General features: G+C 28.0%; 1 protein-coding gene across 1 annotated transcript in view; it reads right to left on the reverse strand.

The window, feature by feature from the left end:
• The window catches only part of LOC112598681 (serine proteinase stubble), a 31,690-nt gene that overhangs the window by 3,208 nt on the left and 13,720 nt on the right, over positions 1-14,762 (reverse strand). Inside the window, exons 2-3 of the mRNA XM_025345217.1 lie at positions 2,966-3,068; positions 269-914 (exon numbers count right to left, since the gene is read on the reverse strand). Coding sequence (XP_025201002.1) covers positions 269-914; positions 2,966-3,056 — 737 coding nt within the window. The 5' untranslated portion in view covers positions 3,057-3,068. The remainder of the gene's footprint in view (positions 1-268; positions 915-2,965; positions 3,069-14,762) is intronic.

A 14,762-nucleotide genomic window follows, 5' to 3' on the forward strand; every position in this document is an offset into this window, starting at 1 on the left:
ACGTCGTTTTCGTTCAATTAAAACGAAAATCGCTGAAATCGCATTCTCAACTGCTCGGCTGAACGTTCGACGTTCACGCCGATTGTGACAACTCCGAAACGATTTAAATTAATAAACCGTTCTGTCGTGATCTGGTATATTGATAAAATTATGAACACATCGTGACACGACCGACATGTGATCGACAGGTCCACGGGAGGTGGAGGCGAGAGCAGTGCTGTGAGACTTTCCGCGGTAAAAATACTGTTGAATTATTTTAAGGACAAACCTGTGCGACCAGACCGAATCCACTTTGTTTTCGTTGTCGTCCACGTCCTGGACGGACGGCCGGCCCGAGGTGAACGTCTGCGTCGGCGGCGTCGTCGACGTCGCGGCGGCGGCAGCGGTGATCTTCGCCGTGGTCGTCGTCGTGGTGGTCGTCGTCGTCGTGTACGGCTGGGCCGCGGGCCTGGACATGAAGTTGGGCCGGCTGTTCGATATGAAGTTGGTGGACGGTACGCGATTGACGTGCGCCGACTGCGGCTGCGCGTTCGGCGTCTGCGGCGTGGCCGACGCCGGCTGGTAGTGGTACTTCTTGTCCACCGACGACGACGTCCCGGCGCCGTCCACGTCCCCGCCGCCGTTGGGCCGGGTGATCACCTGCGACGGCCGGTGCGGTCTGTGGTGCGGCCTGTGCTGCGGCCGCTGCGACACGCCGTTGCCGCCCGGCTGCGTGAACAGCACCGCGGGCTCCGACGAGTCGGGCAACATGGCCAGCTGGGCCGTGGTCAGGTTGTGCGCGCAGCAGCTGCCGAACATGAACGCGTCCACGCACATGCCGATGTGCCGGCCGTCGGTGTTGATGCACTCGTACACGAACATGCACGTGCCCTCCAGGCTGTTCACCGAACATGGTTTCTTGTTGATCTTGTAATCTGCGTAAACGTTATTGCGTTGTCATTAGTAATAATAATTATTGGTCGTTGTCTGATGCGCGGCGGCGCGATCGGGGGGATTTTTTTTTTTTTTTTGAAAAAGTGGTCAGTGGAACGATGGGAGTTTAGAAGGGAAGGGGGACTTTTGACTGTTCTCGGACCGCGCCGTCGTACGGGCACGACAACAAAATATAATAATTGTGCGTCTGTTGTTCGAGAGGAAACGTCTAGGCGATTTCGAATCTCGTCGTCCGCGATATCCGTGTATCGAGAGGAATGATTATGTCGCACCCACGTGTGTTGCATTGCTAACGTAACGTGTAAATTAAAAACAGATCAATAGAAGTAAATCGTGTTTCATTTTTGACAAATTGCTGTGAAAAATCCAATCACTAAAAACCCTCTTGATTATGATGGCATATCATTAATCGTGTATAAAGGGAATTCGTATAATACCGTGTACCTATGTTATTAATTATTATTATTATAATTATTATAAATGATATTTTGGCGTAAATCACAGGTAATATAGTGGTAAACATGCTTTCGTTACTTTATTGTTATCGATCAATTTAATTCACTTTAAAAACTAAAAATAACACTCGCACAGAAAAAATATTGAAACGTGAAGTTTTATCATAACATTAGCTAAAGATGAATCGATAGACAAAAAATTGACAAAGAAAATCTTCATTTGAGGAGATTCTTAACAACTCCGAAAATTGAACTGTATGTGTTATAGATTATTATTCTATCAGTAGTTGTGACAGGATAATGGACTTATTAAATTTGTAAAATTTGTGGGCGAATGGTGATATGACCAATGAAAACATTTTTCGATAAATCTATATATACATAGGTTTGAAGTAACTTTTTGCAATTTTAGTTTACTAAAAAAATTACTCTTCAAAGAAGCTTAGAAAAGGTTAATAGATACATTACGTTTTCTGTTTCACCTACTTACTCATAGATAGTTTTATATTCGATGGGTGTAATAAATCACTCATACAACACAAACCGTTTAAAGTTGTTAATGAATCGAAATAATCGTGTCGACAACTATAATTCGTTTTGGTTCAAAATTATAAACGTTTTTAAACGTTAAAATATTTCATCGTGGTCCGAACAAATCAATTTGAAAATATAATTATAGTTTAAAAACAGTTGATGGGTATTCAATATTTTAATAACACACATTTTATAACTAACTTCTGTGTATAATTTAAACTATATTTTGTATGATGAATTATTCTTTTTTCTTTCAAGTAAAACCTAACTAAAAGGTATTCCCAATATTACATAAATGATAAATTAAAAATTAATGAAATATTTAACTTACCTAGTCATCTTGGCGTTTGGATTTATTATGTATTATGAAATTAAAAATAAGTTCAGATGTATATGCGTATATTTTTATTTTAATTGTATTTTTTGATGATTAGTCTTTGGTCAAGTTATAACTGTTAGTTTAACTATAATCTAAATAATTTTATAGCGTTATACGAGTATTAATAATAGGTATTCGGTGTTGGTTAAATTAACAACTATAGAATTATTATTTTAATGTAACTGTCATCATATCTTTTTCTTTTATCGTTATCAAAAACAAAATAAAATGTATTTATACTTCGTAGCTATTCTATTTCATAGAAAAATAACTGAACTATTTTTTTATGACTGTGTTAAATGAATCTATTGCAAAAAGTATTAGTTCATAATTTTAATTTAGAATTGTGTGTAGTTTTATTCAATAGATTAACTATAATTTAATTTTTGAATACATCCATGTGTTTTTGGAATACTATATTTGTATTATTATTTAAGTACCTATCGGTAATGTTTTTTACTTAATGCTTAATGCTTTGTATAGATATACAAATATAAATATTGTTGATTATTATTTATTAACTGATAACTTTTAACATAAAATAATCAATTAAAATTAGTAAATAAAAATTATTAAAGATTTTTTTTTCAGTTAAATACATTTTTATGACATTTTCGTCCATCATTAAATTTTTTAAACAAACTATAACTACGTTTGAACTCACTGTTAAGCGCTTTGTGATGATCATGGCCTTGAGACGATTCGAATATGGCGGTCAGTAGAGACATGACGATCCATGAGGTCGCTATTCTCATGCTGGCGCGGACCTATATATAATAATTCAAATTATATTCAATAACTTGTTACAAAAAATACATGTGTATATATATATAAATATTACAGTAAGATGGCACAATAATATACACGTTGATGAATGCTTTATATGAAAGAACTATTCATTTTTACTTTGATCGGTTTGTTATAAGAACATGTATTCAAAGTGTTATTTATTTTAATATTATTCATCAAATTAATAATTAGCAATTTTTTTAAATTTTTTTTTCTATTAACACCAAACAAAGTCAATTAACCATTATCATTGTTCAAATTTTTTTTTTAATACTCAATTAACCTATATTATAAGCATCGGTAAGAAATACCTAAATCTAAAATGTTAAAAGTACGCTCGATTAAACAATAGCTGTCAAAATAATATGTGTGTAAATTATTATCGCGGTCAGTCCACAAATTTTCACCTATTAATAGGCTCGTTCTAACGCATCATTAACACCAGCTGTATTGTAGTAAATGTTATTTTCGCTTTTTACAAAGCCAGTAACCGATTGGGCAACTAGAACATGTAACATTCAGTCCGTACCCCCTCGGTTTCCGATACTATTGATAACAATTACGATTGCTACCCTAGAACCTGTTGTACATTGATCCGTCACAGTCGGCTAATAACAACACAGTATGTCTATAGTTGTACTCTTATTGCAGTCATATCATAACATTATAGCCATATTTGATGTTATCAAGTAGTTATACTTTTCTTCATAGTATTCAATTACATCACTTTCAACAGTCTATAAAATACATACCATTACATGCATATTACTATATTGTATACAATTATTGATGTTCGGACAATGACCTTAAGAAACAATTTTCAAGTTTCAATGCTAAATGCTATAACCAAAAATTATTCGATTGACACATTTGATAAATAATAACAAAATAAATAGCATTTTTAGGTTATTGAAAAAAAAAATACACAATATTTTGAATGCATACCACCAAACTAAAATATGTTTAATAATTATAAATACTTAAGAAATATACATTTCATTGTAAAATATTATTCAATACGTTTTTAAAAGAAAACTATTAATTTTTTAGTAATTAGTATGATATTATTCTGAATTAGTTGATAATATTGTCAAATCATATTGCACTCATTTGTTCAACACACAAAACTAAAATTATGCACAGAGGCATTTTGAGAGAGTATACGGTGTAAATAAAAATCTCGCCACTTATCCCTTTTTTTTTGATATTTAAAAATATTAATTACAATTATTATAATATAATATGAAGCTATCATATGATTACAGTTATTTACACCCATTTCTTTTTAATAGCACATGCAGTTGCATTATTTTGTAACCCGTCTGAGCGCCACTATTCAACTACATAAGAAATTAGATCATACAATACTTGTAAGTATTTATTAAAATATATACTCTTATTCCAAACAACACATTGTAGTTACTCTTCAATGCTTCGGTAATATAACGTATAAAAACATTATAACACAGATTTTATTTATTTTGATTGCATTGTAAAATATTTTATTAACATCGTAGCTCTAAATTGTAATAATAATTATTTAGTAATCATTAATTGGTCAAAGCTAAAATAATTAACTGTTACACTATCATCATTTTACTAACTTAATTATTTATGATTAAAAGTTACGATATATTTTATTTTATTTGTTATAAAATTGTGTTCATAATTATTATTTATTTTGTTCAAATTTGGTATAATTGTCAAAGTAATTAGGTATTATTGTACCAAAAAACAAGATATTCTAGAATAACTTTATTCTTTCATTAAGTGTAAAATATAATAAAAATTACTTTGGATTTTTATTACTGATAGTCACTGTTCATGTAACGAACAATCTAAACAAATTGTATGCCTACATGGTAATAATAACTAGTTTTGAGACCTATTCCCCCGCTGTTGACCAGATGAAATCAGACCTGGTTATACTCTATAGCTGAATGCGCTTCTATATAAAAAGAAAGCATCTATGATATTAGAAGAAACAAAATGATTATCCCATATCACATTTTGCGGTTTTATGCATAAGATACCTACATATGTTTACGTATATATATATACTATATCACCTGCATTTCTTTTGTTTCTCTTGGTCAGACTATAGGTTTAACTTTTGACCTCTAGTTTCATATTTTTATGTTATTTACTGTTATTCCTTGTATTTTTCTTAGTTTCTTATGAAATTTAAATTAAAAACAATATTTAAACATTTTTATCATACCTAACTATTTTTAATAAATACATTTGTTACTAGTTTATTATTTCAGTTTATTATTAATAATACGTAATATATCACATTTTATATTTATTAAATAATTTATGAATATAATTTGTTGGTGAAAATGAATTTAAAAAATGAACTGTTGAAAAACACATTTTTTTATTGATTTTATTTTTATAAAATATAAAAATAACAATAAAAATAAAAAGAATATTTGAAACTATAAATTAAAATTATTGTTGAAAAAGGAATTGTATAGATAAAAAAAAAAACCTCAATACCTAATAGTTTGATAATAATGTCGACGTGGGAATAGAATACATTAACGAATAATAATTGGGAATCTCGTTTCAAATGTACCGATTAAAAATTACATTTCTTTATAGCTTTTGAAGTTGTTTTAACAACGCAACACTTATCCAAATAAAATTTTTAAACGAATACAATATAACATTTTCTAATCAGATCTGTATCTTTTATAGTAACTACTATGTATTATACGCACTATATTTAACAATCGTATCATATACCTACGTACATTAGAAAGCGATATTCTGATAAATACGATTTTTCGTCGTAATCACGCTATGCCTAAACATGTTTTTACATTATGCTCGACAAAAATATATCACCAAGTCGATAGATTTTAGGCCAGAAATTAAAAAAACAAAATAAACGAATAATACATTTTCAATGTATTGACAGTAAGTGCCGATTTAAGTTTAAATAAAAAATATAGAATTATTGGACTTTTTTCGTCACATTTAACTTATATTCCTTTCTTTGCACCTTCTATTGATATACATTTAAGTCAATTATTTGAGAATTCAACCCATTTTGATAACAAAAATAACCTTTCAATAACCCAGTGATGATAATCGACAGCAATATGATCTATAAGGTTACAAAGTGAAAGTATACCATGTACGTGACGGGTCTCTATCGTAGTAATTGTGTATATGTACACCATACAATATAAAGATAGATAATAAAACTGCATTATCATTGGATGCCCCCTTGGACTGTACATTTTGGATGCAAAAACTACCACAAAAACATGACAGGTCATCTGTGATGAGAACTCCATAGAAATCATTGGGTTTGGTTATATCAACGGGAATATTTATTATTATTAAACTTTCTTATTTTCCTTTTTACTTTCCTGGTGGCTGTATTTTTTCATACCTTTACAAAATATCCAAAGTTTTAAAAATAATTTTATTGTTTTGCAATAATTTACTACAATTATTAATGACAATTTGAATATATTTTTTATAAAATCATATAACACATTTATTAACTTTAAAATTTAAACAAATGTTTATGAATTATTAGGGATAAAAAATTCAAAGATAGAGTATTAGACTTTTAATATGTGCATCTTATTTTTAAACTAGACATTTTAAGTGATTATAATTTTATTAAAAAATGTGGTCTTTAAAATGTATGAATTGTTAAAATATATTTTTACCTAAACATAGAAAAATTAATTTACCAACGTATATTTATTTTGATAAAAAGTTTTAATCTTGTAATATATTTTGACATTTATGTCGATATAAATATTATTATAGATTCCATTAATATACTAAACCATTTTATTTTTCAAAAAACGTTAAGAAATAATGTTAAAATGTCCTGTTTAAGAAAATTAAAATAATTCAGTAAGGTACAGTTAATTATATATATATATATATATATATATTATAAACTTCATATTTATATTTTTAAAAGTATAAAATACTATAAAAATAATAGTTCTTATTATTGACAAAATCTTATAGTTGTAAATTAAATCAAAATAAATAAAATAATTTCAATAAACTAAATTCAAATTTAATGTAAATAATTAAATTAATGCGTTTATTTAAGCAACTGTACAAAAATAATAAATAAAAGAAAATGTTTTCCGTAAAACTGATTTTTATTTTTTTTGGCATTCGTGCAGCTAAATGTATTCAAATTTAATTTTTCTTAAAAGTATTATTCAGTATAATATTTTATAGGAAAACAACAGAGTTCATTCCATTTGCTTTCTCATGTATTAAATAACTTGAGTATTTTGATTGAAAATAATAATAATAGTTTTAAAGGTTATAAGTATCATTTTAGCCACAAGATCTTCTCGTAGAAAACACCTGCTACACACTGTTTAAAATTATAGCGGTTGGCGGTAGCCTATTGTGGTAACGAATGGTTATTGTTAGTGACTGTTGTCTTTAAATCAACTTCTAGATTTTAGATGTTAATTTAAACAAAGATATATCACAATATTATAGTTGTTTCTTTAGAATTAATATTTAATGAATATTATTCCATTACTTATATGGAATAAAAAAATTATTGAAAAAAAAAATTAAGTTTAATATTAATCTAACAAACAGAAGTAGTAATTTTTTTCTATAAACTTCATGCTCAATTCTTGTTTTAATTATCAACATACTATTATTTAAAATACTAAAATACTTATTATACGTATTAATAATTTACAATAATAATGATAATTATTATTACTTATTTACAAAAAAATCCTATTCTAAAAAGATTTTTACGATTTATTTAAAAATAATAAACAGTAGTATTTAATAAAATAAATTTGTAGGTATTTTTTTTATTACTTCTGAGCTAAAATTTTCGATATCTGTATATTATTTTAACACATTCATTTTTTCATAAATTATAGTATAATAAAATCGTGATTTTTTGTATCCAATGCCGTATGATGAATTTGGTACGTGCAATATGCCTTGACTTCTGAACTGAGAGCTAAGGTTAAAAATAGTTTAATCCATTAAAAATTATTATGTTTCGAGTATTTTAACTGTACTGCAATATTCGTGTTGACCACTCAAGTCATGGCCTCCCATGTATAATAATCATGACTTATGCGTATCTTGAATTTTGCACGAACATTTATTATCTTTGGAATCGGAACATTTAGAGTTGAAAATTTGCGGAAAATTATAACCCGACTTCTATTTATGAAATAATATCTCCATTTATTTCACACACAGTCTAATAATAGTACATATTCAAAGTATATGGTAATAGTGGATCGAAAATCAATTTATCGATTCTTACTCCTAAAACACTATATTACATACCAATTATTTAATGATAATTGAAAATCAAAATAAAATTAATTTTTAGAAAAATAAATACAATGTATAGCATAATATTATATTTTCATACATTTTTATTAAATGCAATATATTTTTAAGTAAAATTTTTTTTTTTCCAAAAACATGATATTGAATAAAAAAAACAGTTTTATTTTCAACTTTTACATATTTATAATTACATACATTTTATGTTTCTTGTAAAACAATGTTCTCACATGTTATTTATCAACCATTACCTATTGTAAGTATGAACTTAATTAAATACGTTTTGAAATTGTTAATTCATAAATATTTGTTGTAAGCACGCAACAATTTTAAAAATATGTATTATTATCACTATTTATGAAATAAACCAAACTTAAAATAAAATAATTTTACGAGTACAATGATTTATGATCGCTTTCAAATAATTAGTAAAAACTAAATTGAACTGTGTCTAAGTGGATTAAGTGAACGAGTCCTCCATTATCTTTCTATAACATATTCGTTCATTTTTAGTATTAAACTATACATTATATTTACTGATTCAGAAAATAATTTTTTTTAAAGAAAATTAAAATAGATAATATTTAATACATTATTATTTATTTTTTTATCTATTTTGAATAAGAAGAAATATCTAGTACATAATACGTCGATATAAAATAAAAAATGTGTAAAAAAAATAAATTTAAAGTTTACTATCTATTTACATTTATAAATACTTAAACACATAGTAATATTTTTTTTTTCGAATAATTATCTTAATTAATCATTTTTTCGTATAAAATCGATGAAATATTTTATTTTATTGATATTTTTATTTACAACTACACACTGATGTCAGTTAATAAGATGAAATATAGAAGTTAATTTTTAGAAAATGAAGCAATACCCTGACACAGGTGTTCTATTTTAGTTTTGGTCTGACAGGTTTTTTATTGCGTTTCGCTTCAGATTAAACTTTCGTATTTTTCAAAATGTCACATCCTTTGATCACATACAAAAATATATACACATTCATATGAAACATTTTAAAATGAAAATACTAAAATATTTTCTTAAGTTTTGTGTCTATATCAGTCCTAATCCTAGAGATTTAATCGCAAACTATTTTGATGAAAAATGTTTCTTGGTGAAATTAGTTTGTTTTTTAATAGTATAAGTTTATGAACTTTGTCGTGAATAAATTATTTAGTATTGATTCACTAATTATGGCAATATTATAAAAAAATAATTTAAAAACTTATAATAAAGTGTAAAATGTCTATTTAAAATAAAAATACTTTTATAGTAGTATTGTTTTGTATATTAAAGAATACAATTATATAGATATTATATACCAATGATAAATTATATCTAGAAAAAAGTATTATATATAGTGCGTTCTGCATAAATAAAAATAGTGTAGTTTTCTCTCTATCTTGAAGTGAAATCTGTAAAGGGAACTGTTTAAATTTATAGCCGTCTCAGAACAACAGATATGTGTAGATGAAAAGAAAACAGCAAAGGAAGATACAAGGGCAAAGAAACAGAACGAGACAGAAAACGGGCAAATAGTACCCCGATGTGGAAGCTCCTATATTTGCATGCATTGTATGTAAATTATCGATCAATGTCAAAGCGCTACGCAGCTTTCACAATCACAAGCCAATATATACCCAATGGTGACCTGAAAAGGTACCCAAATACCAAACATGTCCAAGATGGAAAGACTGAAAGACGAAAAAGAAGAAAGGCAAGACAATTTTTTCTTTGTTTCTCAGCAGTATTCAACTTTCAATCAGACAACTACAACTTACAAGACACTGCAGGTGTCACTAAGGGGAAAAACCGCGAAAATCGTGACCCTTGTCTGTTCATGCTGATATATAACGTGACGTTTTATGCTAGATAAACATGTCAGAAAAGCGCTTAATATTATTATAATATCCTACCTCAATAGTTTTTTTTTTTTTGTTTATATGTAGTCATTTGTCAGTATTATGCAAAATTATGTTTGCGTTTTTACCCTAAATCGTGTATAAAATTGTTGAGAAAAGAATCTATATACAGTAGAAGATTGTCATATGTTCATACACACAAGAAAAAACTTTAAACTACTACTATGATATTATTCGTAACTGTAATGATAAATACTATTTTATTTATTGACAGTTATTTTCTTCAAAAATATCAATAAGTAATGTAGTCCACTATATAATTTATTGCAGTACTTAGTGGATAAAAGTTTTAGATGAAATTATATGATGCAATCATTACAAAATTTGTATAAATGCAATTAACAGTTTAATGGTGTCCTGACGATTACATTAATTATAAAAAAAAAAATATATATTCTCCAAGTAAATTAATTTGTGCAAATTAGTTTAAAATATTTCATCTTAGTGTCTTAAAAAAAAAAAAAAATTAAAACTTAAACCAAAATACAATGGTCCTGCTATTGAGACTTTATCATTAACAATAGGATAGTTAAAAAGTAAAAATATAAAAAATATAAAAATAATTACAAATATTTATTTTTTCTGTTCAAATACAAATTATACTGTAAACTCTTATAAAAATGATAAAAATACTACTCGTCATTTTCATATTTTTTTAAATAAAATTAATCAAAACATAAAGTTGGTTATAATGGTTATTTAAGTTTAACCTAACATATATTATAATACAAATAGTTAATATTAGGTTTTTTCATGACTACCATTATATACAAAGTAGACAATAAAAATAAGCCCTGAAAACATGTTTTTATATTACAAATGGTCTTGTTTGTAACTGTGTCAATATTCTTAAAGAAAAAAAATGCTGACAATGTTGAATTTCTGAACACAATTGTAAGGCAAATACTAGTCTTAGTGTATAAATAATTTAATGGCCTTATTGATTTAAAACAAAAATAAATCTATATTCTTCAAATACACAATTTATATATTAATTTTGTTGCGATTAATAAAACTACTTTTTTTTTTCGATGCACATCATCCGGTCAGTATACCACAAATAAAATAACCTGAGAAACGTAAGTATAAATAATACAATAATATAATAATATTAGGTATTGTGTTACTGAACATAAATGTAAGTTCACGAAAAAAACTGTATCAATGTAGGCCTCAAGGTAACAACAATAATATTAGAAACCACAATCTGGTGTCGTCCGAGTTTGTGTATAAAACAAACCGTGAATAATGACCTAATTTAAACAAATCAGCGTGATATTCAATAATAGCAATATAATAACCACAAGATGATGTTATATTTGTTCATCTCTAAGAAAACGCTGTATAGAAAAAATAAGATGGAAAATACACGTAATAAAATCTATGTACATATGTACAATATATGTATAATACATGAACTACAACAAAACTATAAATATGTATCATACAAAAAATAATATGGAACATTTTATAATTAATTTCCTCTTAAAAACGGAAAATCTATACAAATAATTAAAAACAAGATAACACATCATATTATATAAAGATTAAAAAAACTGTCATAACAATTAAATATTTAATAATAATAAATTTTAAAGCCAGCATAAATGACACGTTCCAATCAAAAATAAATAAATAAACAAAATAAGCTTATAAGTCAATATGATATAATATACTATATGATAATTTATAATCTTATTATAATATCATCCAGAAAATCATCGCTTAAAAACTATATATTTTACTAATTTTAATTTAAAACAAAATATATGTAGGTACACAAATTTTAAATTATTCAACAATCAATTTACAGTTTTGATTAAAATAATACTTATAACATAATAGCTTCTATGTGTTTCTTATCTTGTTTTATTTATGCAGTGTACATATTATAGTAAATACAAGTAAAAAAGTCAAAAGAATAATTTTTTTATAAAAAACAGTCCAATGTTATAACTTTAATGTCTTGTTGAAACGTCATTCATAGTTATTTTCAACATGACTTTATTGATGGGATTATCTTCACATATTTTAAATCGTACGGACAAATTATCTGATTCTTTGCAACTACCTTTATAACTCGCAATGACTACAAAATAAATCTAATATTGACTATTATAGTAAAACATCATAAATCATTGTGTATCAGCTTTTAAGATCAATTTGTGATTTTTATAAAATAAATCACGTGATATGTGTAAAAATGTTTTTTTTTTTTTTATATAAAAAGAAAAAAATAGCGCATTTTCATTTCCTGAAAGTAATATTACGTCTGTTCTGTCTCACAATATAATAACAATATATGTTATGTCTTGTAATTTATAAATATGATTTCTCTTGTAAGACGTATTTATTTTTTTTTATTATTATGAAAATGATAAAAAAAAATCTTTTTTTATTTTATTTCATATTGAATTGTTTTTCAAGTCAGTAATTAGGTAATGAAAATTTCAATATTTTTTTAATTACATCTTGCCCGTGACATGTTTCGCGCTTTTCCACCGCTTACGTAAAACACACTCCGTCGGTCATCTCGTTTAAGTCGTACACCGGATACACACATTCTCGTATCGCGTAATAATGATAATTATTATAGGTAGGTACTAGGTGGACTATACAGCATTGCGCGCAAAAATATCGTAGGTACTCGGTGCCGACAACCGGACGTATCGAAAACGTGCATACCTAATATTTGATTCATCGATATCGTTACCGATATTACCACATTATCGCGACCAACCTACGCGTATTACGGCGGACGCGCGTCTTGACCTACAACACTGCCGTATGGGTACCTACACCGATTCGATGACGTGTCTCGTCCGCGTTATTGTGTTATGAGTTATGTGACTTGCGCGACACTATGACGACGGCTGTTGCACAATCTCGTGCACGTCGCCTCCGTCGAGCTTGCGTCATGCACGGAGAGGAAAGTTTTTTTTTAGTATTTTTTTGTTCACGTTTTCATACTATTGTAATAATTATCATCACCGTCGTCATTATAATATTGTTATTATTATTATTATTTTTCCGTAGGATGTCCACGCATGTGACACGCTGAGCGCGTTTAACGTGCGCGTGATGTGTGTATGTGTGTTTTTTGTATTTGTGTATGTGCGCGTGTTATGGACGTAACCGAATTTGTTTGTGCGTGCGTGCGTGAGTAGATGTACAAGGCACAATGAACTTTCCATGACAATAGCTGTTTATTGTGTGTGTGTGTGTGTGTGTGTGTGTGTGTATAGTTGTCATCGTAGAGTCGTTTCAATGACGCGTCTGCCTCTGGCGCGCGCGCGTGGACCGCGCTCGTTCATCTAGACACATAGCCGATTTACTTTCTATTTCGTAGGTTTTTTTTTTTTTTGCCGAAAAAAAATAAAAATAAATATCATATCATTACAATAATAATTGGGTGTTCGTTACTTAAGCGGCGACCGGCGATAATGGCCCTAACAACAATAATTATTATCCGCGCGGTAGCACGTGTTTGATGTGTAGATACAAATAATATTATATAGGTACGTACCTATATATAACATGTACGGATAAGTGCAGTGACCACACGGAGAAACCGCGTCCGGTATAATTCGTCTCTAATCGGCATCTGACACCACAGCCGCGATAGAACGTCATCTCAACGGTGTACGTATTACTATTACCATGTTGCCCGCGAATACGTAAAATTAATAACGTTATTGCCGGCGACCCGTTTAGGAAATTATTTTGATTTTTATCTATCGTTTAGTTTTTATTCTCGTGGTACGAAAAACAAATTGCCGTAATATCCAGTAGGTACGCAGTTATTATCTACGGAAAATGTTTCTGCGTACGCATAATGTTATAGACTATAATATAGATACTATGTTTTTAAACGAGTGAAAAAAATTGTTTGACGATAATAGTTTTATGACTGGTCTCTGTGCTGTATAAACGACAACGTAAATTTTTTAATACATTTTTTTCTTTATAAATATTTTATGAAAAACGTATGCAGGAATATAGTAGATTGCTGTGTAAATATTTCTCTCTTTTTTTTTTATAATCTTTGTCTATAATATGATAAATAAATGTTATTATTACTATTTATTTGTATTAAATAATTCATATGACGCCTATTAGCATATGTAAAAACATAATATTTTAATAATGTTTATACGGCATAAAGAACTATATATAATAGCACACTTTCATGTCTGTACCGTTCAAAAATGTCGCCTTTAATAAATTCGTACTTAAAAAAAATACGTTGCGATTACAACGAAATCTTGAAATCAATTTATTATAGTTGTGAAAGTGTTTCAATAATAAAATACTTAAAAATAATGATAACGTATTATAAAAACGTAACTCCTAAGTTCTTAAATTACACACTTGAACGATACGGTATAATTAATATTCATGTTCATT

The sequence above is a fragment of the Melanaphis sacchari genome, unplaced genomic scaffold (genome assembly GCF_002803265.2).
Source record: "Melanaphis sacchari strain LSU unplaced genomic scaffold, SCAv2.0 Contig4_pilon_pilon, whole genome shotgun sequence".
Classification (NCBI taxonomy): domain Eukaryota; kingdom Metazoa; phylum Arthropoda; class Insecta; order Hemiptera; family Aphididae; genus Melanaphis; species Melanaphis sacchari.